This window comes from Coptis chinensis, chromosome 1, assembly GCF_015680905.1.
Source record: "Coptis chinensis isolate HL-2020 chromosome 1, ASM1568090v1, whole genome shotgun sequence".
Taxonomy (NCBI): domain Eukaryota; kingdom Viridiplantae; phylum Streptophyta; class Magnoliopsida; order Ranunculales; family Ranunculaceae; genus Coptis; species Coptis chinensis.
The window spans coordinates 26,005,985-26,030,462 of record NC_141456.1 but is presented as its reverse complement, the minus strand read 5'-3'; the positions used below and the strand labels follow the sequence as shown (position 1 = coordinate 26,030,462).

The following is a 24,478-nucleotide window of genomic DNA, read 5'->3' as shown; positions in this document are numbered from 1 at the left end:
GACGGATGAATAGAGGGGAGGAAAGGGATAAAAAGGAACAGTAAACCTAAAGAAATGATGAAAGAAAAAAAGGAAGGAGAGAGAGACTAGTGAGAGTGAATAGTGATTTTTCTTGTAAGAGATCTTTTAGGTTCATACAACATGCTTAATGTGGCACTATGGTAATGGTATTGATACACAAAATGAAATTAAATATAGAATGAGATTTATGTGTTTTGCATTAGATTTGGGTTTTAGAGAAAGCACATGCAGATTGGTTTAGTTAGATAAATAATTATGATTTACTTCAATTCTATTGACATAACCACATTTGTGAATTTCAAATAGGCGAATGGCGTCGTAGGCGGGCAGAGTTTGTGGATATAAAGTGTGAATCGGTTGGAAAAGGTGTTACTATAATGAGTTTATGCTATGAAGGTGAGTGATTACGTACTAACTATAGTCCCTTTGGACTACTAATGTTCAGAGTGAGAGCATAATCACTTTCATTGATTCGTTGAATTTGCAATGGACTTAATACCAGTTTCACAAATGGCAAATTAGGCCCCCCAAAATTCGCTTTTGTTACTTGCTTTTTAAATTTATCTTCTATGTGTTGTGGACATCCCATAAGCTCTAAGACGATGAGTGGTGTAGATATTTCATATGCATGTCAACATTTTCAGATTATGTTTTACTATCTATGTAAGCATATATTTCATTGAATTAATGTGAAGTAATGGGGATAGTGATGACTAACGGACACTCAATTGACTGAGTCTCAGACTTGGTATTTGGTGAAGCTTTGATTTTTATAGAATTTAAGTATTTTTTGAAGCCATTTTGTTTATAACTCATGTTAGGAATGAGTACTACAAAATTTGGCCAAGGTGAGTTACTAATTTATAAAACTTAGATATTTATTTTACGCTCCGGCTTCACTGTGTAATGCCTTGGTTATCGATTCCATTATGAAGATAATTTGATCATCCATTGAAATTATGTAATGTAATGGAGATTGTGAACTATGACTGGTAAAATCCTTTCATGTAAACTGATTGAGCAGTCTGAGATTTGGTATTACGTGAAGTCATTTTGACATTTGCAATAATGCTTTTTGATCTTTCTTTTGAGCTATTTACCTTTTTAATTTTGTAATAAATAATTAAATATGATTAGAATATATTTATTGGGGTTGTTTTAAGATTAAGTGGTTTGGTTGTTGTAATACAGACATATTTGGGAATTCAAATATTCAGGTTCTACTTCAAATGCACCAACTGGTCAGCTAAACTGACTATGAATACTGACCCATGAAATTCAAACTATGTTGTTGAGTCAGCTGCTACCCGCAACTTTAAGCCTTGGCGTGCGGAGGATGAGGTAAAAAAAAAACTAATTGATAAGACGTGCTTTGCAATTTGTGGATATTTGTTTATGAGTTTTATTGTCGGTATGGTTCCAATACACTTTAGAACGTAATTTTGGAATTAATTGCTAAGGTTGTACATATATTTTTCTTTCAGGTAGCAGATGAAATCGTTGGAAAGCAGAACCTTGGATTCTAAAAGAGAGATGGACATACTTGCCGCTCTAATTGATATGAAGTCTATGAAGGTACATGCTGAAAACAAGTTCTCTGATTTTTTTAGTGTGTTTTCTTTGCACTTTTGTTTTTTTCGCATCAAAGAAGTTGTATCTTATGCCTTGAACCACCTGCTCTTTAATTCACCAAAAGAAGCATATTTTCTCAAGTTGATCAAAAGCATTAGTTTCTTAGTCCTCTTTTTGTCTGTCATCTATATTAGTGTGTTATGAATTCAGTGTTTTGACTACAATTTTTTTTCTATGGGCAGCGCTAATAATTTTGTTTGTGTGTACTTTTAATGTCCTTTTGGTGGGTCTAATGGGGATTTTGATGCTTATGGTTGAATTAAAACAAAATTACACCTAGCAGATAGAAAAAAGATAGGATTTACTCTCTTTATTATGCAACAGTTTGATCATGAGTTCACCCTACATCATGCCTGTCAAGCCATGGTTTCTTATATCATTTGTTTAAATAATTAGTAGTTACTTTACAATCATATCATTCACTTTAATATCCCAACTTTAGTCTCTTGGAGCAAGTTTGTAACTCCTAAAATGGAATTCCTTCGTATGTATTTTTTTTTTAACTTCGGATTTTCATATTTGATTCTTATGTACATTGAACTACAATATATAAGTTTTGATTGGCAATCATTGACTCTAGAATATTATTGAACATTAGTTTTAGATTGATGAACAAACATTATTGCACATTAGTTTTAGATTGATGCATGTATTGAGCTTTTGAAAGAAAAATTTCCCTCTCAAATACATAATATTGAATTTCACTTTCCACTTAAAAATTGCCGCCAATATCTATTTAAAACCAAATGTTGATTTTGAGATGTTAAAGCATTATAGGGTACTGGGTTTGTTTCCGATGCAATTGGATGTTTTTAGATTTACTAAAGGGCTCACAGAAGTCTGCAACTTATTCAGCATTACTAAGCTTTCTATTGATCCTGATATTTTGTGTTAGGATGGGATATTTCCGCAAACCAATAGGAGGGGCTGCCCCAAATAACGAACTGCAAGGAACGGATGATTGAAAGGTACAATCAATTACTTGAGGTCTCAAAAGATGTATTTAATTGATTCCTTAAGTTTCTATTATAAAGTTCAGACAATTTATTTTTTCATCGGCTTTCATATATGTCCATAACCTTGCTATATCAATAAAAAGGGAATCACCAGGAGGGAGAAGAATACTCTATATAGATCAAGCTACTATAGATGGTCAACACCAAAAGTGCATTGCTTCTTTTTCAGTAGAGGTCGATGCACCTATTAAACACTTGAATATTTACCTTGGAGCTCTTCGACTATACAAATTGCATGTGTTACAAATTTAACCCCATTCTAAACCGTGAAGCCATGTAGATAGAGAAATTTAATGACTATCTTTGATCTCTTTGATTTGCAACTGAGGAAAAAATCAATTGCATATTTGAAATTAATTTGTTTTCAAAATTCAAAGTGTCTCAAATTAAAATGGGAATCATTCTCCTATAAAAAAAATGTGAATCACACTTCTAAATTAAAATGGGATCCCTCCTCCAATTAAAAAATAGAAATCATTCTCTTATTATAATGGGAATTCCTCTTCTATTGAAAAAGAAAAATCTAGCACTTCTAATTAAAATGGGAATCATACTTCTAAATTAAAATGAGATCCCTCATCCAATTAATAAACGGATTTTAAAAACTTAATTAAAACAATTTATCGAAAAATTAAAACGGCCACAAAGGGTATTTTTCTAGCTCTCTTAAAATTCCACGTCATCAACTCCTATTAAAACGGGAATTCCTCTCCTATTGAAAAGAAAATTTCTAGCACTTCTAATTAAAACAAGAATTATTCTTCTATTAAAAATGAGAATCACACTTCTAAATTAAAACAGGATCCCTCATCCAATTAAAAAATGGGTTTTTTTTAAACTTAATTAAAATAATTTGTTGAAAAATTAAAACGGATTTTGAAGACTTGATTAAAACAATTTGTTAGGGAATTAAAATGGGTTAACGACGAAAACAGGAATCACGATATGTTAAACAATTTCTATATATATAGTTATGATTGTTGAGTATGTTTCTAAAAGAGTCAGGGCGTACGCACGAGTCTACTTTCTAATATTAATATTAAAGCTCCCACGAAGGGTATTTTTCTAGCTCTCTTAAAATTCCACATCATCAACTCCTATTAAAACGAGAATTCCTCTCCTATTGAAAAGAAAAATTCTAGCACTTGGAATTTAAATGGGAATCATTCTCCTATTATAATGGAAATTCCTCCCCTATTGAAAAAGAAAAGTCTAGCACTTTTAATTAAAATATGAATCCTTCTTCTATTAAAAATGAGAATCACACTTCTAAATTAAAATGGGATCTCTCCCCCAATTAAAAAACGGGTTTTTAAAACTTAATTAAAACAATTCGTTGAGAAATTAAAACGGGTTGTTAAGACTTGATTAAAACAATTTGTTAGGAAATTAAAACGAGTTAGCGACGAAAACAGGAATCACGATTTGTTATAATTGTTGAGCAAGTTTTTAAAAGAGCCGGTGCGTATGCACGGGCCCACTTTCTAGTAAAGATATAGCAATGGGTTTTTAAAAATTTAATTAAATTTTATTGGTAATAGATTTCACTTTATTGTCTATGGAAATAAGTGCTAAAAAATCCTCAGAACTAATAACTGAAATATTTGATGTAAACAAACAAACTAATAATTGTAACAATGCTACTTCAAAATCATTGCTAATACATATCAATGAATTATTCTTTGTCGTTAGTTATGCATATCGAATTTCCCACACTACCCCTTGTCATTGCTAATTTGGCTTCCAAATCATTGTTTTCTTCAATAATATTAGTACAAATAACTTTATAGAGATCTTTATTAATCCCAATGTAGTGTTGGAGAATATCATAATGGTCTTGTAGATTTCTTAACCCCTTGTAAGCATAGCTAGTAAATTCGCGTTGAATACCTGTTTTATACACATTTTATACATTTTTTTTCGTATAATATGAATAATAAGGCGAACGTTTCAAACATAGGGATTAATACACTAATTCTATGATCTAGGCTTATAATCGCCGAATAATAAGATCCATATTTTTTAAATGAAAAAAATGTACTATAAAAGGTATGACGCAACTTCAAAATGGAAGATTTTGAAAATCCACTTAAGTTAGAACCTTCCATACCTAAAGAATATCGAAGAACTAAAGTGTTAGCAAGTAAATATAAATGAAAATTTGAGTTATGTATGTGTAGTTAATGAGCAATGTTGGAGTACAGTCTGTCTCACTAAAACATGTTGGAGTACAGTCTGTCTCACTAAAGATGAGGGTGGCTTGGGAGTTATGAATTTACAAAGATGGAACACAAGAGCCTATTGTGGTCTAATATTCAAGCTGGTGATAAGAGAGGACATTATATGGGTCAATTGGACTTGGAAGCAGCACATTAAGGAGAAGTTTTTCTGGACCATGAGTATTCCAGAAGACTGCTCGTGGACTTGGCGGAATGTTTTGAGTACCAGAGACGTTGCCAAAAAATTCATCAAATATGCGATTGCAAATGGGGAAAACACTCTACTATGGCATGATATGTGGTGTTCTCGATCACCCCTAATCCAAGATGAAGAGGCGGTGGCTGCTTGGAATTTTCCCTTGAACTTTAAAGTGAGTGTTATCATGACTTCTGGAAGCTGGATTGCTGAAGTACATAGCTTACAATCTCAAACTTTGAAAGGAAGCATATTGGCAGTGGACATAAACAAGCACATTGATTCGGACTTTATAGTCTGGACACCACATCATAGTGGTATTTTCTTTTCCAACAGTTCCTATGCAGCTTTGTCGCCTGTTCGAGAGAAGAAAAGATGGTGTCGTATGGTTTGGGGAAGATGGGTGATGCCACGTCATTCACTCACTACTTGGCAGCTCTTTTCCAATAGTATCCCCACACAAGACAAGTTAGTTCGCAAGAAAATCAGTAATCAGTCTGCCTGCTATCTTTGTTCCCATAGTAGAGAATTCTCTGCACATCTATTTTTTGAGTGCCATTACTCTAGGGATTTATTCTCAAGAGTAAGGAGGTAGTTGGGTATTTCTACTGATACTAGTAATGCAAATCGAGAATGGGCTTCTCTACTGAGATTGTGTAAAGACGCAGAAGTAGGGGAGATTTACAAAGTATTCATTTGTGCATCGGTAAATAGTATTTGGAAAGAAAGGAATGACAGAAGGTTTCAACAAACCTCTAAACCTTCAGAGATACTGTTTAACAAGATGGTACAAGATTTAAGGAATTATCTACAAGTCTTGCGACCTGATGTCAAAGATACTATCACTGTTAGAAATCTCTTCCTCAGGTTAAACATCACCATCCAGTTCAAGTAGTAGGTGAACATTAGTTGTTCATGGATTCATCCAATGGGGAACAAGATTAAAGCTAACGCAGATGGGGCTTTGAACAACAATGGTCCAAGTAACGGAGGTGTGATAAGGGACAAAGAAGGTATAGTTGTTGCAGCTTTTAGTGGGACTGGAGGTCATCAATCAGTAATTTTCCAAGAACTCAAGGCTATTAAGGTTTGTCTGGAGAGATGCTTACTAGAAGGTTTTGCTGAGGTAGAAGTGGAATCTGATTCCATGAGAGCCATAAATGCTATTAACAGGCTAGAGAAACCTCCATGGTACTGTAGAAATGTGGTGGCTGCTATTGAAAGAAAAAAGGATAGTTTTAGCTATATAACATTTTCACATGTCTTTAGAGAAGTGAATAGGGTAGCTGACTACCTTGTAGGACTTGTCCATAATCATGAGTTGTCTACTGTACATTTTGCTAGTCCTTTAGATTATGAGTTACAAATCATTATAAATGAGGATGCAAATGGAAAAACTTATGTAAAGAAACATTGATTTTAATACAGGTGGGGGTCTGCCTAACCCTAGCTTATTTGGAGAAAAAAAAAACAAATGAGCAATTCTAACAAATTATTACATTCTAAACTTGTAATGCAACAAAGTATATCTAGTTTTTTCCGTATTATATGTGTATAAAAGACGAATTGTATGTTTGGCGTTTTTTTCATTTTTTTGGCCGAATTTTTAAACGTATTATTATTCAAAATTTTGAATTTTTGACGAATTATTTCCGTATCAAATTTTTGCCCTCCGTAAATTTACTAGCTATGCTTGTAAGTGTTTTATTATGTTTTTTGCTACTGCCTGCTTTGAATCAATTACTGTGTGTTTTCAATTTTGTCTTTGAGAATCTTTTGCGTATATGTTTTGTATGTAGTGATCTCAATTTCTACCTATGCTTCAAATTGATTGTTTTCGTTCAGGTTGCCTCCATATACTGCTTGAGGCGTATACATTTTCCTAAGTGTTCTTTTGAGTACACTTTTGAATGAAACTGGTACCATTGACATTGTCTGTAAAGAAGTTTAATTAGTAATATATATATATATATATATATATAGTTTTGGCTAGGGTGACATCCTAACTGTGACATCCTACCGTGACATCCTATCAAAAAGTGCATTTCAACAATGAATTAGTGGCTGATTTTTTGTAGATATAATCTACCCACCATGGATTATATCTATACAAAAATTTAGTTCAATCCAATATGTGGAACTTTGTCAGCAATTTTATCTAACGGTCTAGAAATAATTTTAAGTTTGACAAAGTTCCACATATTGGATTGAACTAAATTTTTGTATAGATATAATCCATGGTGGGTAGATTATATCCACAAAAAATCAGCCACTAATTCATTGTTGAAATGCACTTTTTGATAGGATGTCATGGTAGGATGTCACAGTTAGGATGTCACCCTAGCCAAACCGATATCGATATATATATATAGTCCTTCTCTAAAAAGTAGCTACTTAAGTTAACTAAAAATAAGTATGTAAGTAACACTTCACCTAGAAAATGAATTCAATCCTAATTTTTTGTGAATATGATATACTCAATATTAAGATCATCTCCGCAAAATTTCAGCTCATTTAGAAACCTCTAACATTGGCAAAAAATGATTGCAAAAACTCCACATTTCTGGACTATTAGATTTCATTTTAAAGATAACAACAATTTTTTATCTATGTTAGAGGTTTCCAAATGAGTTAAAATTTTGTGGAGATAATCTTTATGATGAATGCTTCATAACCACAAAAAATTAGGGTTCAATTAATTTTCTAGGTGAAGTTTTACTTACATACTTATTTTAAGTTAACTTAAGTAACTACTTTTTAGAGAAGGGCCATACATATATATATTAAAAGTGCCAAAAACATGTTTTTCACGTTAATTTATCCTATCCGTGCATTGCTTGAATTATGTTAGACATGTGTATGCTGGGAATTTGGCCCTAACAACCTAACCGATCTGACCATAATCCCTATAAAGCCCTCACAACTAAACTCCTCTCAGAATTTAGAGCAGGGCAGGACCGGCCCTAATACCTTCTAAGGCAGGGTCAGGGCTAAGGTTCTGAAACATATATAGGCCTGACCCTAATTCAGTCCTCATTAGCCCAACCCTAACAAGCCATAGTAATAGTTTCACTATAAATGCACATACCATACTTGTCCAACTCCTTGTTAAATATTTTCAATTAAAATAACATTGTCATTTGCAATTTATCACTTACAGTAGGGGTACTTCTAATAACTAGTCTTATATAAGAAAAACTTGTAAACCTAATTGTTGATTTGTTTCTATCTCACAACTCACAACTCCTCATCTAACCTAACCGCCAAGAAGAATAATGAGCACTAGCTAGCCTAATGAAAAATAGGTTGACGTTAGTAAAAGCTTATTCCAAACTCGTATTTGTCTTCGTGCTTTTCAATATTAAATGTAATTTTGGTGGTAGGAACTTACATAACCAATATATAGCCTTCTTATTTTCATGCATGTTTTGTTTGTTTAAGTTGGTAAAAGATAGTTTGATTATCGAGCCATGCATGTATATGTGATATTGCTAGCTCATGTTTCGCATGAATATGCTTTTCTTTATACACTTGTATTGACACCACTTATTGCAAACTAGGTTGTTTTGGGAACTCTTAGAGGTTTCACTATAAGAAAAATGACTTTTGGCCACAGGTACAGATTAGCTTTAGCCACAGTCATAGGTTGTTGCATAATATCCACGGGATTTAGCCGTGGCTAAAACTTTTGACATGTGGCAAAATTTCTGTGGGGTTTGAGTTTAAGTGGGTTTTTTTGCCATGATCAATTAATCGTTGATATAGACATGTGTTTTTCTTATCCGTTGATGTAATGAAAATTAGATGGAGCGCAAATTGAACCGGCCCAAAAATTCTACCTAATGTAAACCGCCCAACACATACTCTCTATGTCTCGGTTTTCTTCCCCTCTCCTCTCTCACGTAGTGACACACCCCCCTCTCTCTCTGTTTTTTTTTTCTTCTTCTGCTAATCTCACTTCGAACATCTCTAGATTGTCATCTTTTCGAGAAAAACTTCATCTTTAATCACTAGGTAATTGTTCTTCGTCTTTCCCCTCATGTCTCTCTATCTCCTCTCACAATTCTTGCTTTTTAAGGGTTAGTGTTTACCAATTTCGATGAAAATGTAGTGTTTGTAAGGTTTTTTCTGTTAAAATTTATGTTTGTTATGAACAGGTCCGGATTCTTGTTTTTTTCATTTACATCAAGGTGAGTTTTTCTCCCATCTCTGGTTTGGTGTTAACTTGAAATGGTTTTTTTCTAGAAAAGTTGAAATTTGTTTTGTTTTACTTCTCTTGGTTATAGATATTGTTAGTACTGATTCTATCACAAAACGGGGTGTGTTCTTGTTATATGTTAGTCCTGATCCTAAGTTAAAATGGGTTTGTGTTGGTCGTTTAAGTTTTTAAGGTATAACTAAGTTCAATAAAATCACATTTGTTTGGTATATGAGTTACTAGATGATAGATATTTGCTACTTGTTGACTTGACGTACTTGCATTATGTTCTCTATTTATTATATCTGTCTGCCTAAGGTGTAGTTCAGAATGTTAATTGCAGTAAGTTGTAGTGTGTTGTTTAGCTAAGTATTGGGCATTTATGGAATTCAAATCAATGTTTTGTAAGGTCAAATATACCCATTTGTTATTCATTTTTGAAAGAAATAATTTTATATATTTAATTTTTATTATATTGTAAGTGAGAGTGTCTCACATACAAATTCATCATGATTCTAAGCACCCTAAGAATCCATTTGTCGATACCAAGATTAGTAACTTGGATGTTACTGTTGTTATTGATACTTCTTTTAAACCAAAGCCTAGTGTTCGCAGTAGTCTCAAGAAGTAACCGTTTTAATATCAAGTCTGTTGTTTAAGTGTGTGGTAGTTGGTAGAAGTGGTAGGAGAGCCCTTACTTTTCTTTTTATTTTTATGCTCCTACTCTATATTATACTGATTGCAAGTTAAGATATTACTACTGGGTTAAGTCAAATACGTTGCTAATGTAGGTGGTATAATTATATTTCTTCTAGATAACATCCTACTTGGTTGCATATGATATCATCTTTGTTGTTACTGTTCTTTATCTAGTTTCAATTTATTTATTTTTAAGTGAGAATGTAGTTTGTTCTTTTCGTATGCATGCCTCAATCGATCCATTTTTTTTGTGTGCTTCCAATTTATAGGTGCAACTAGGTTAGATTAATTGTTGGATGTAGTACTTGTGCTATTTTAGTCTCTCCCCAGCGTGGAGTTAGTTATTTACTTATGTGGTGGTCTATTATGTGTATGGTTATCTGCAATTGTTTTTTCAGCTCTAACTATTTTTGATTTATTTGTATTTCAAGAAATATAGTATGGAGGGGTCTGTGGTGATAGATAAAAGTTGGATTGATCTACCAAAAGAGGACGATCGTTTTATTCATGGTGTTAATCAATTTGTACAATTTGCAAGGGATAATTGTCACCATAAGGATGTGATCCCATGTCCATGCGATAACTGTAGAAATAGGGGTCGAGCACTAACCCATGAGGTGGTCACATTGCATTGTTACCAAAAAGGCTTTTACAAATAGTATACATTTTGGAGAATGCATGGAGAGACGAGTCAACCACCAAGTGTGGCATTTGAAAGGGGTGGAAGGTCAAATTCCTAATTTTGAGGTGGGAGGGGACTTCCCCTTTTAATTTTAAGGAGAATGTTGCATTCAATACCATAGTAAAAGAACTTGATGGTGATAACTTGGATGCTGTTATTGAACAATGTTTAACAGATGGTGCTCGAGGAATAGTTGAGGAAGATCCTATAGTTGAGAAAGAGCATGACACAATTGAGTCCGACAATTTTCGTGAGGCTTTGAGTCCTTTATATCCTGATTGTGAGGACTTTACAGTTTTGAAATTTGTCGTCAAGTTGTTTTGATCAGTTAAAGGTTACACATGGGTGGACATACAATAGTTTTACAGGACTCCTCGAATTACTTCGTGTGACTTTTCCACGTGACAACAAGACTCCAGAGAATACTTATAGGCCAAAAAAATTAATAAAAGAGTTAGGCATTAAATATGAGAAAATTGATGCTTGTTCGAATGATTGCATGCTATTTTGGAGAGATGATGATTGGAGGGATACTTGTACTACGTGTGGAGTGTTGAGGTACAAATATACTGATATCGAAAGGAAAAAAAAAATTAGGATTCCTGCAAAGATACTTCGATACTTTCCAATTACGAAGAGGTTAAAGAGGTTGTATAGTCCATGGGTGGCAAAGGAGATGTGTTGGCACTCGGAAAATCGATTAAAAGGCGGAGAGATGGGGCATCCAGTTAACTCATCTAATTGGAAATTAATTGATCGTAAGTATAAGGACTTTTCAGCTGAAGCTCATAATGTTCGATTAGGACTAACAACAAATGGTTTCAATCATTTTAGAACTAGTGGCACATTATACAGCTCTTGGTCTGTAATGTGTGCTGCCTATAACCTTCCTCCATGGCTTTGCATGAAACCCAAATTTACCATGCTTTCTTTACTCATCGAAGGGCCACGACAACCAGGAAAGGATATCGACATATATTTACAGCCTCTACTTCATGAATTGTAATCTTTGTGGAATACCAGGGTGATTGTGAAGGACGCAAATAGAGGTAAGATGTTCAATATGCAAGCAGTTTTGTTATGGGCTATCCATGACTTTCTTGCGTTTGGTAACAGATTTGGTTGTAGAACCTATGGCAAATATGCTTGTCCCATTTGTGGCCAAATACATCCTTATTGAGACTCTAACATGGCCATAAATTTGCTTACATGGATAGTAGACAATTCTTGCCCTCGTCGGATGCTAGTAGGATGGACACTAGACCAAGCACCTTTAATAAGACTGAAGAGCTTAGAGAACATCCTTTGAGATTGACTGGACTACAAGTTGAACAAATGACACATAATCTGAAAAAAAAAAATGGAAGGGCAGTAGAAAACAAAAAGAGGACAACGGGGATAGGACACGTTTTTTCAAATAATTAATATTATTTAGGCTTCCATATTGGAGAAAGCTTCTTATCCGTCACAACTTGGACATTATGCACATTGAAAAAAATGTTTGTGAACTCCTAATTGCTATTATGTTGAACACAAAAGGAAAAGTGGTAACTGGTTCCTTACTAGCTTAAGAGATCTCAAAGTACCTGTTGGGTTTAGTGGTAACTGGAAGAATATTGTCCAAGGTTGTGCGAAGGATTTGAGTGGAATGAAGTCTCATGATTATCACATTTTGATGCAACATTTGCTTCCAATGCTGATCCAACATGCATATCGAGATAGGAAGGAAGTCCGACATGTGATCCTGAATTACACATTTTTTCGTGCATTATATTCTAGGAGACTTGATGTTGACACTTTACATGCACTTGAGAGGGTATGGTCCGAACTTTATGTGAGCTTGAAAAAATTTGTCCTCTATCGGTATTTGTAATAATGATGCATCTACCTATTCACTTAGTGTATGAGGCTCGTATGTGTGGACCAGTATTCTACCGTTGGATGTATTTGTTTGAGGTAATTCTAATGTCACGCCCCGAGACCCAACACACATCCCGAGGACGTGGAATGAATCTCGAGGCCGACACCTATCCCGATTCTACCGAAATTTCGGCAGAGTTTCCTTTGTTTGATCGACGTTCGTAAACCCTAAAACCTGTCATAACCTTTGCTCATAAACCCATTTGGTAACCTTGGACACTTCATAATACCCTTCCAACAACCATATATATACAACCCAACCTTCTAAACAACATCACATCCCATCCACCAACTATGTAAGTGTAACTGCTACTTAAATACATCAAATTTTTACATCAAATTGAGCGGAGCTCTATATATATACAACAAAAGAAGGAACTATCTCTATACATCCAAAGAAAAGAGCTATGCTCATTATCTACAGCAAAAGAATAACCTAGATTATCTCTATACAGCCCAAAATGTAAACTTGACTCTGTCTCTCGTCAAGCATAAGGGAATCCTCCCAAATCACCATACCCGTCATCACTAGGGTTAGGGAAACCCTCCTCCGCAACTGGCTCGTCTGAAATGTTAAGTAGGATGAGCAAACAACTATGCCCAGTAGAAACGCACATAGCCAATAAATAGACTACTTATAGAAAACATTTAAAACATGCAGGGTTTCTATAATAGTATTCAAATATTGTGACTATGTATATATACATCACTAACTAGCAGAAATCATCTCGACATGCTTCATTTATATTCAAAATAGAGTTTTCACAATCATCATACAACTATTGTGGCCGCTGCATCCTATTAGAATGGTGAGGGTACGACTGGTACTCAGCCCCAGTCGCGAGCAATCTCGGTTCAGTACTTCCCAGTGTGAACCATGCACCGTTGTTTTCCTGATTTTACCGGCAGGGAGATGAAATGCCGTTGTTGTGTTCGTACACACAAAATCCCCAAAGCTTTTAGGGCTCAGGTGGGCCCTGTGACCACGACCCCCATACGGGCTGTCACCTAACTTACGGTGGTCAACCGTTCGACGACTGCAGACTGCTCAGGATCCTGACACACATCCAGGAGTGGACTAAACTCTCACTCACCGGCCTAAACCTCATCGAGGTAACATGTAACCCCACTCAAGCTAATCACCATACAAATAAGTGACACTACAAGCATGGTTATCTAGAAAAGTAGAAAAGAATTCCCGGACTACATCCAATGATGCATCCCTTTAAAGGTGGCCCACCACCTCGAAGGTGTACACCACATTGGAATCCTAGAAATGACTGCCGCCTCTCGAAATCGACAACAGTTCCTTCTTTATAGAATTCACGGTTCCTTTTCTAAATCTCCTCGTGATAAACATAGTAATATATATATATATATACTAGTATTACCGATTATTTTCAAATACTCTAGTTACATATCTAGTTTTTTTTTTAAACTGTTGATTATATAGGTGTGAGTTCATGGATTTCCCGAAATCGAAAGAACAACCTATGACTCCCCAAACGGGCGATCATAGTAAATAACAACCGATGATTCCCAAACGGCGAATCATCGTAAATAAATAATTCGACCATCCCGGACCAATCCGAGAACCTGCGCACCTAGTTACAAACAACCGGGTAATCCTTACCCGCGACACAAAATCCATCTCTCTTCTCCTTGCCGGTGACAAGAGACGAACCTTTCCCCAAAACCAGTTTTCACTTTTAACCGTAAAACAATCCCTCGCTACTCCGATTTTACAGAAAACCCATTTCACGCGAAAGCTATCCATATACTTAATTCATATCGAGGAAAACTACAATGCAAAAACATGAATATCATATATACATGCATGGTTGATCATGAAACTATTTCTTAACATTTTAAACAACTCAAGTCATGCATGAAAATAAGCAGATTATATATTGGTATGTAGGTTCCTACCTTAGCAAGCTCCGTTCTCCTCAAGCCCACTTAACTGAATCAATCCCACTTAATCAAATTCACTCGAGATCATTCCTATAACATCAAATGTATCGTCGGTTCGTTAGAGTTTATCAAACTAACGAGAAAATTCTTATCTCTTAACGTCGAAAAGAATCTCGACGCTAAGGATTTGGTTTCGGTAAATTTCCATCTAATCCATCGTTATCAGAGCTCTGGGCCATTTCTCGCACGCGTTACTCGACGGGTCTCTGGCTATTTCGCCATGGCAGGCCCTCATATCGGCGCCAATCCTATCACATCTCAATTCAAATTCCCAATTTCGACTACAACCAATTTGACACCTCTCAATTAACATTAATTCTATTCTGTAAAATCGGTGGGTGTTCCTTATCCCTCGGTCGTTACTCAATCAACTCTTATACAGTTATAAATCGACATAAATCCCTTTGAAATTGTAATGAATAATCAAATTCTTACCGAAGTCGAAGAAGCAACAATCGCTCCTAGCTCATGGCTCCACCAAAAATGCGGCTCTCCTTCTCCCAAACCGAAGCTTTGCGGCGTACCACCAACCCATTCAAATATCTTTCAACCAATACCACTAATTAACTCGAAATCGAGTTTACACTATCAATTTGTATGCGAAATTCACTAACCTTTCGCGAAAACCCGATGCACTCCACGAATTTTCGGCTACACCACTGTTTCACTCCACTCCATTTCCCATCAATCGCATCTTTGACCTTCAACACCCCCAATACACTCAATTAAAATCGAGATATCAATTCCATCAACAATTTAAATCAAATCAGCACATATATACGAAATCACACTCACCTTTTACCTTGATACGACGCGATTCCCACAAATTTCGAATCCTCACATTTGGGTTTAAGGTTTCTAAGGCTTGAGGGTGAAGATTTGAGGTTTGGATCGAGGTGAATTGAGAGAATTTTTGGTTTCTCTCTCCTAGGTTTTTGTTACTGTCGAATTGGGGAAGAAGGTCGCGATTTGGATTTCGCGATTTTCGTTTTTCCGTTGGTTTAGATGCGGTTTTTTTTTTTTTCGATTTCGCCGATATTTTTGGGCCCAAGCCCGATCGATTCCAATTGGACTTAAGGTCCTAATCGCCTAACCACCACTTTCGTTTGACGTCAGCGTCGTAATTATTTTTCCGGCTCATCCCGCTAAATTTAATCTGCTATATTCTATTTCACCGCAGGCTATGACAATAACCCACTCATGCGTGTAAGCTGTTAACTCGTGCCAGCTTCGACGCGGAAAAGCCGCTAACCGACATTTTTGCCAAATTTCCGCCTATAGTCGCTTACCTAACGTGCCTTATGAGTCGGAGTTAAGTTTTAGTAAGTTACGTACGGTTGAAATATAAACCCGACGACCAACTTACATAAACGACCCTAGATTTAATAGGAAATTTACGAAAATACCCTTAATAATAATTCCGGACTTTACATCTAACTAATAAGATTGTTTACTTAGCTTCATGGTTGGTTTATGTTAAGTTATTATGTTATAAAATTCTTAATTTTGTGAAGGATGATCTGATGAAGCTCTACAAGGATTATGTCACAAGCAAGGCACGTCCTGAAGGTTGTATCACAGAGCGATACTTGAAAGAGGAAACCATGAACTATTGCACTTGTTACAAAGGAGGGAATAGTATTCTCCAGAAGCTTGAGCGAAAGTCTAGTGGTTAAGAAGTAATACCATCAGATCTGTTTGATAGTGAATTTGATGGGACTGATGAAGTTGGCCGAGTTGGTTTGGGTCAAACTTATCATTTGGTAGGTGTTGAATATAAGCAAGCACGCAATTGGGTACTGAAAAGCCATCCAAGATACGATTGGGGGTACACGTATGCATTTCTATATTTTAAAAGTTGAAATTATAACTTCTATGTATATATTTAAACATACTATTGCTTTAATTAATATATATATTTATAAACGTAATATCATATCCTATTCGGGGAGTACACTGTGGATCTGGAATCTCGTAGGCAGTGTGCAGGGAGGAAGGCATGCCAATATAAGGTATCCATGGACGACGAGTTCATTCCTTGGTTGAGAAGACAGCCTGAGTTTGAAGACATAGAGAAAGATTTTTTCAAAAATATAGTGGCCGGACTAGTGAGCTGTGCCATGGCGTACAAGAAGTATTGTTTCAATGGTTTATTACAAAAGACTATCAGGAGAATAAGAAGAACCAAAATAGTGGTGTTTCCACAGAGTGTCCAACTACATTCCGGGCTAGTGCGAAGGATAAGAACCTAGTAAAAGATATTGCAGAATATTGCAGTGTTCTTACGAATATCATTCAGTTGAAGTATCGAGATGGGTACCATCCTATTTTGTTCAAGTGTGAATGGGTTAAACTTAGACATGGTGTGAAGCTAGATGTGGAAGTGAACCTTAAGTTGGTAAATTTGTCAAATCAAATTAGTTTGGATAATATGAGTGACAAACCATTCATTCTTGCAGATAAGCTTCTCAGGTTTTCTACTCTAAAGATCCAAGGATCCCGATTGGCATGTGATTTTGGAAGTCCCAAGAAAGGTGTATTGTGATCAAGATGAAACATGTCTTTTATCTGATGACCCAATTTAAGTTGATCCTTCTTATGCGGAGCCTAGTAACCTTGAACCATTCACATATGATCTGATTTTTAACGATCCAGACTATATGTTTGTGGTTGTTGAAGACACTAGGAGGAAGAAAATACAAAAAAGGAATTAGTTCACTTGAACTAAATGCTTATTTGTATTAACTATGTCTGAATTTTGAATCAGTGTTTGAATTTTGAATATCTGTGTTTGATTTTTCAGGTTAAGAAATTATAAATGGATATCATGTTTTATGATTTTTTTGATAGATTAAATGTTATGCAATATCTGTGTTTTGATACATCATGTTTTAGATAGTTGAAAAATGCATGTTTCGAATATTAAGAGTTTCTGAAACTTTTTACAATATATACAACATCCTTCATGGGAACTCCATCTCAAAATAACTTGGACTTGTCCAGAAGTGACTCAGAGGATGACATGGAGCAGACTAATTATGGTAAACATTTTTTCTAGTTATGTGTTGTACTTTGATCAGACCCCACATGTGCATATTTATCCCTTTACATTTCTTACGCATAATAAACAGACAACTTATAGCTTTTATTGCCTTTTGCAGGTTACAAGCTGTACGCACAAAAATGTGTACCTAGGTCTATGCAAGTGATTTTAGAGTCGCCATTAACTTTATTAAGGAAAAGTTTAGTAAAACCTTTGTGAAGGATTAGCCCTCGAAACTAGATGATTATTGGGTTCAGGAGTCAAGGTACGATGTGGGAAGGTGTTAGGAACCCACGCTCGCCTGGTAAAACTATCCTTACTTCTATTGAAGTGTACGGTTGTGAAGATAGGTGAATAAAGAATGGTTGAACTTTAACTACCCAGTTAGATGATCTTCGCTAAATTATTTAAATGCTAATAATTATAATACTATAATAAAACTATCCTTACTTCTATTGAAGTGTACGGTTGTGAAGATAGGTGAATAAAGAAAGGTTGAACTTTAACTACCCAGTTAGATGATCTTCGCTAAATTATTTAAATGCTAATAATTATATACTATAATAAGACTAAAAAATATTTCTAATATGTAATGCTAAATTAAGAGAAAAGAGATATATCACCTTGTTTGGAATGTTGCCTCATACTTGATTGTAGATTGATTGATTGATTGTTGATGAATGATGATGATGAACTTGATCTTGAATTGACAATTTTGATGATTGAAACAAGTGATTTGGGAGAAGAAACAACTTTTGATGAAATGGAGCTTCTAATCAAGATTAAACTAGGAGAAAAACTGGCTAAAAATGAAGAACTAGAAAAAAAAAAAAATGAAGAACACTAAAGAAAAGAAGACTACTAGCCTATTAGCTCTTAATAAGTAGCTCCAGATCCTTAGCTCTGAATAACTAGTTCCAGATTATTAGCTCTAAATAACTAGCTCCAGATCCTTAGCTCTGAATAACTAGTTCCAGATTATTAGCTCCGAATAACTAGCTCAAGATCCTTAGCTCTAGATAACTAGTTCCAGATTATTAGCTCCGAATAACTAGCTCCAGGAATAACTAGCTCCAGATGTTTTTTTATGGGTGAATGAGACCCCTATTTATAGTGTTTAGGCGTGGATTCCGATATGGAAATGAGTTTGCTGAATTGCCCACTCCAATATACGAAGAAAAGACTAGGGCTAAATTGCCAACTGGTGTATACAAAGAAAAGCCAGCTCTAGTAGTAATTATCGGAGAAAGAAGATCATCCCGTATTTCTAAATTGCCAACTCCAGTAGTAATTATCGGACAAAGAAGTGAGTCATTTTCTCTTCGACCCAAGTTACTCCCTTTATATCCACATTGCATTTTGAAGTTCACTTACCCCCAAATGTTCATTTTTCAGGATCCCACTGTTATCGAAGAAAGTCCTACGAGGTTTGTGGTTATGTATATGTATTTAGAAGATTGTCTGATGGGATATAATGTGTAATGTACTTAATTTATCAAATCGGATTGTCAACAGAGAGTATTCAGAGGAATCTAAGGTCAACCATGTGATAGAAACAAATGAGGATTCTAGGGTCAACCCCGTGATGGAAAGAGTGAGGATTCAAGTCGAAACTTGAAAATGGTTTTCCTAGTTTCGTTAAACCAATGACCCAACCATACTTGAAAGGCGGAACCCCGGCCGGTAAGCACAATTTCTTGTCCGATTTCTGAAGTTGAATGACTAAAGTACAGTTGTAAGTGAAATGATGATATTTAATTTAATTTATTTTTTAGTTTTAGTGAAATGATGATATGGTTTAGCAATTAACACTTCAGCTCTCATTTGATTAACCTTCGCATGTTTAGCTTACTAACTTGATGCTTCCATTCTTGTTATCATTTTTTCTTTATAAACCTATAAAACTAGGGAAGTGTGAGGATCTCGCTGATGATAAGTTATCCTATAGTATATGTTATTATAATTTTTTCCTGGTAAAATAGAATTTCATTAATAAATGAAGCAAAGTAGGTTGAGAAAGCCTATGAGCACAGGAACACGAAAATGCACAAAACACCCCTACATGTGCCACACAAGTAGCCTATTACCCCAAGTCCTAGTATGACATTGGATCCACCCTAGGCACAAAGGACTAAAAAAGCGCCATCGAACATTTGGAGTTGGGGACTGTAGGTTTGATTGCCACTAAATAGAGTATGCTATTTTAGTTCTCGATTTGAGATTTCGGTTTGAATTACTAATTGGTGTGATATCTTTGTTTTGCTTTTTGGTTCTTCAACTATGAACGTTATGCCTACTTGTGTTTAATTTGTTGAATAGTTAGGTTATTCTTCGATTCGTCTCGGTAATATATACTTTCTTTGTAATCCTGAACTTGCTGTCCTAGGTTGTTTCTTTGGAGAATATAACTTGTGATGTTTCCCCTCAGATGGTATTAAGAATGGTTTAGGCTTCATGAATCGTCTAGGTTCACACTTTTAATTTATTATTATTAACTTTGATCTATATAATTCCAGCTAGTACAATTGTTTATTTCTATTAAATTTCCGAATCAACTTCTTCTAATATACCGATATCGCGGAATTCAACAGAAAAGTTGTTTGAATTCCACCGAATTAATTTGTGTGAAAGAAAATATCATCGTAATTGTAATAAACTATTTCTTGTGTCACTAGATATTCTTTCTATGTGGTGAAGCCAGTGAAGCTTATGGCAGACGTTCCTCGTTATTTGATTGCCTGCTTGCATACTGGGAGACTTGCATTATTGGCAATTTTGGTCTCTGCTGGAATCGTGTTACAAATTTTGGTAAACAACAATCTCTCTAGTTAAACATTGTGGTGCCATTACCATTACCATTACCATTACCTAATCAATTCTATGTGTGGTGTTGTAGGCATGTGCCCTTTACAATAATTGGTGGCCAATGTTAACAGGTAATGGACCTCTATCTAGCATGGACGTTATATGAGTGAAAATCTGTTTCATTTTGTGATACCATTTAATTGCTTTTACCAGTTCTAGATTGTAGAAACGAAGGAATGATTGTATAACTCAAATGAAAAAGGAATATAGGAGAAAGAAACTTGGGAATACGGTTACGGTTGATTCTATATACGAGAAGAATTTTCTGTCTGTGAATAGTGTTTTGGAAGCAGTTATTTTGGACGTGTATAAACTTCCAGGTAGTTAGGTAGTTAGCTAGCTAGCACATTTTTATTTTTGAGATTTTGGTTTTAATGATTGATATTTGTTTTTCAGGTACAAATATTTATATGCTTAGCTTGGGTGACTTTTGGAGTTCTAGTACCATTGATCTTTACCTCCACCGCAGGTATTCTTGTACACTTGCTGATTTTTAATTATAATTTTTTTTCTTTGTAATATGCTCATGCTTTGTCTGTTTGCGCATTTCAGCTAAGGTTACAGAAGGGAAGTTCCTTTCCTTGTTCTAGAAGGAGAGTGTCTTTTCTTGTCAAGGCTGAGCATTCCATTTCTTCCACTGCTCCTCCACAAGGTGAAATTTAATTATTCATTCCATATTTAAGTTTTTATTTCAGTTTACTGTAGCTTAGGCATATGCTGTTACATATTGTTCGGTTGGGATTCATGTTCAAAGTGTTTGTCATAATACAAGGTCTGCTATGTATGTCAGTGAGACAGTAAAATCATTTGATGCAAGCAAGTGGAGTTGATACTTAAGTATCTGTAGCAATTGGTTTCTTGAAATCAGGAATCCAAGAAAGAGAGCTGTCGGGATCCAAATTGCATGGACTTTAGTATAGGTTTTTGTAACTGCAGCCCTTAGACCACAAGTCTTATAGTGATTAAAGGTTCGTAACTCTTAAATCCAGTAACCAATGTATGGTGGAGGTAAGCATGGATGCATATTTTGGTAGAAGTGTACCCAGGAAAACCATTTATATGCATGTGTGACACCACATCAGACTCCAGTCTACAAGAGTTCGTTTTGCAAAGTATCACTAGAAAATGTTGACGCATTACAACATTACTCTACGTTTAGATTACATAAGTTCATGAACATACAAACTCTGCGTACTTTCTCATTGCACCTCTATTAGCTGACTTTGAACATTGATGCAGAATATTTGGGATTGTTTTATCCTTTGTGTTATCTTGCTTAATTTGATTGAGTTGATATAAAATTTCAAACTGTAGAGTTCTGGCTTAAGCCAAGAGGAGATGACTGTTGCTTGTAGACTCATAGCTAATATTTTGGGTTCAGGTAAAAATTACATGATGTCAGGCAGACAGGGCACATGATCATTGATGTCAGATTATGTGGCTTTATCTAATTGGGATGCAATCATACCAATAATCTCTGCAAAACAACTATTTTAGGAAATCCATTCAGCCACCGCGAAAATTCAATTTTGCCCGTTTCAGGTCAAAGCAGCAAGTTAGTTTCTGCTGCTCTACGTGATGTTAACACCAAGGAACAAGAAGCAGTATTTCCACCTAGACATAATACAAAGGAAGCTTTGACTGAAGTGGATAAGTTGGAGGTTACACTGGAATTGCTGGCCGACAAAGAAGATTTTGGAACTCCTATGCCATCCACCGTCAACCTGTCAATTTTTGGCTCAGATCCACCCCTACCAACCGATTCAAATGGGGGAGTACTGCTTCTGGACTCTTCTTGGAATGCTGCTGAGAACCGTTTCAGGTATTTAACCATGTTAGAAACTACTGCTGTTGATACTACTACAACTTATTACAAATCGTCTGTATGCTTTGTTCTTTTATCTTCTTCTGTTCTTATCTTTTAAATTCGTTATATTCAAGTTTCAACTTTGGTGGGTATCTTGTTAAGAGTCAGTTGCCATAACTTGAGTATGCTGAATTCTACTATCCTCAATGCCATAATTTTCCATTTTACTGATACTATTTATCTATTTACTTTTATCTTGAGTTAGACTAGGTATATTGTGTCCTTCTGGGTGAACTGGATTTTGATTATATGGGGGCTGAACCGAGTAACTTTTAATAATGCATTATCTTTGACATTGGTTTTGCTCCTCAAATTTGCAACTCAATATCATAAATTTCAGGAATATTAAGCTTATTTATTTCCTGGGCCAATCAGCTTAGTTTTGTTTGTTAAATGTTATTTAGCTTTTCACCGGATAATTTTATCTCGATTGGCATTCAGTTTGATATTATCTACAAAGTGGCTAACCATCAGAAATGCGTAAATACATTTTTACTTTCTAGAAAAAGGGTTACCATGTTTGAAGTTGAACCGTGAGGTGCAAGTGCCTTCAAAAGCCCACTTGCTGTTTGCATTGCTTAATTTTCATCTTTGTCTCTAATTAGTAATTAAACTATTTAACTCCCTGCAGGGTGGCTTCTAATGCTTGTTTTGACGGAAAGTTTGGATTGGGCTTCATCAGCTGGGTAGGGTAGGACTTTGGTTAAATAGTGGTTTATGGACAAACTAACATTAGTACATCGCGGTCACTGCTGTCAGCTTTTGGGCTTGTTAAGTGCTGTGGGAGCATGGACCCATTATTCACTTTGTGAAGTTTCTTTATTTTTTTTTTATGGAAGGTATATTTGGATATGGGTTGTGCTTCTAAAGAGAATTTTGGGATCAGGAAAGAATGGATCCAATTACCTTGTATTGGGTGGGCTTCTTTTGGCCATGATTTAGTAGATTTTGGGCTAGGGGCTTTGGGGCTTTGTTTGGCCCTGATTCGGCCTTTTTTTTAAAAAAATGAAAAAATGAAAAACGACACTTGTCAAGTGTTGTAGAAAAAAAAACGACTGCAAAAAAAGGTCACCATACGACACTTAAAAGTGTTTTTTTTTTGGAAAAACGATGCATCTGTCATGTCTTTTTTCAACAGATATGGTGTAGTGTTGATCCAATGGCTTGATCAAGAAAAATCCAATGGCTTGATATCTTTCTGGTTGTACCTTCTAAATCTGGCCCTCGATTCAAGAGGTGGAAAGAGAGGTGCGATCTCGGCCTTTGATTTATAGGTTTTGTAGATGGATTAGGGTAAAAAAACAAACCCTAGACGTTCTCAATATTTTCACAATCTTGAGTTTCCAAACATGGTTCCAAAATGGCTTATTCTCTAGAATATTATTGATTTTAGGGATCAAATCAAATCAAACAAAAAAGGAAGGTTCTATGGGGTTTTTGAGGCTTGATAATATTCTAGAAACCTTAATGAAAAGGTCCAACACGAGCTGGATTCACAGCCCATGAGCACATGTCCAAACCCAACCAGAAATGCACATTTTGACCATTTTCTTCAATGCTGCAAATTCCTTTTGACCGGGTCAAAATTAGGCAAACTCTTCTTCACAAAAATTGTTCACTAATCTATTAGGAAGGCCCATGAATTCTTAAAAATACCCTTGGGTTGAAATCTTACTCCAAAAATGTATTGCATTGAATAGCGCGCACAACAGGTTAAAACGGGATAGGACAAGATTAAGATTTCTGAAATCCAAAAGGAACCTAGGCAAGCTTGTACTCATTTCAAAGGATTTTTCAAGGGAAATTCAAATATGAAATAATCTCATCCAAAGAAAGAGTGCAAAATTCGAAATTTGGGCTCCAAAGGGTTACAGGGGTATTTTGGTCATTTTCAGCTCAAAATTCAGAAAACAACGAAACTTCAACCATAGCTAGATTATGATGAGGGGAGTCTAAAGACACTAATAGAAGATGAAAAGAAATAAGTTTGATGTAGAAATGAAGACTCTAGAATGTAAATCACCTTATATGATCAAATTTAATAGGCAAAATCGTGAATGAATTATGCCTGGGGTGCAAAAATGGGGTGTCTACAGTTGCCCCTCTTTGGCGGAGGTTGCTTGCAACGGAACGACAAAACAATGGA

General features: G+C 35.4%; 1 protein-coding gene and 2 long non-coding RNA genes across 14 annotated transcripts; 2 read left to right on the top strand and 1 right to left on the bottom strand.

Annotated features, from left to right (window-relative positions):
* Positions 1-76: 76 nt before the first annotated feature.
* On the top strand, positions 77-23,244 carry LOC147523156 (vacuolar protein sorting-associated protein 55 homolog). 12 transcript variants are annotated; one of them, XR_015215924.1, is made up of 12 exons: positions 77-161; positions 328-417; positions 1,213-1,362; positions 1,506-1,596; positions 2,549-2,621; positions 20,276-20,408; positions 20,497-20,536; positions 20,619-20,785; positions 20,862-20,934; positions 21,018-21,117; positions 21,847-22,287; positions 22,964-23,244. XR_015215924.1 is itself a non-coding variant. In XM_086597599.1 (9 exons), the coding sequence occupies exons 3-7, from the start codon at positions 2,611-2,613 to the stop codon at positions 21,019-21,021; spliced, it is 261 nt and encodes an 86-aa protein (XP_086453725.1). In that variant the 5' UTR covers positions 84-1,362; positions 1,506-1,596; positions 2,549-2,610; the 3' UTR covers positions 21,022-21,117; positions 22,008-22,287; positions 22,964-23,244. The 12 variants fall into 12 exon arrangements, 3 of the variants coding, with proteins under 3 accessions (XP_086453725.1, XP_086453719.1, XP_086453711.1); XR_015215922.1 differs by having other exon boundaries at positions 328-1,362; XR_015215923.1 differs by having other exon boundaries at positions 94-417; positions 1,239-1,362.
* Positions 12,967-14,588, bottom strand: LOC147523158 (uncharacterized). Its single transcript, XR_015215933.1, has 2 exons — positions 14,513-14,588; positions 12,967-13,148 (listed from the first exon to the last, which is right to left on the bottom strand). It is a non-coding gene; the product is annotated as an uncharacterized LOC147523158 (long non-coding RNA).
* Positions 15,679-19,195, top strand: LOC147523157 (uncharacterized). Its single transcript, XR_015215932.1, has 4 exons — positions 15,679-17,598; positions 17,719-18,906; positions 18,996-19,027; positions 19,116-19,195. It is a non-coding gene; the product is annotated as an uncharacterized LOC147523157 (long non-coding RNA).
* Positions 23,245-24,478: the final 1,234 nt, after the last annotated feature.

What these genes read in the sequence shown, in the direction of transcription:
- LOC147523156 (XM_086597585.1), top strand. Translation starts at nt 21,804, where the DNA reads ATGACTGTTGCTTGTAGACTCATAGCTAATATTTTGGGTTCAG. An exon ending in AGCTAATATTTTGGGTTCAG is followed by an intron (nt 21,847 to 22,007) that starts GTAAAAATTACA and finishes TGCCCGTTTCAG; the next exon opens with GTCAAAGCAGCAAGTTAGTT. An exon ending in GCTGCTGAGAACCGTTTCAG is followed by an intron (nt 22,288 to 22,963) that starts GTATTTAACCAT and finishes AACTCCCTGCAG; the next exon opens with GGTGGCTTCTAATGCTTGTT.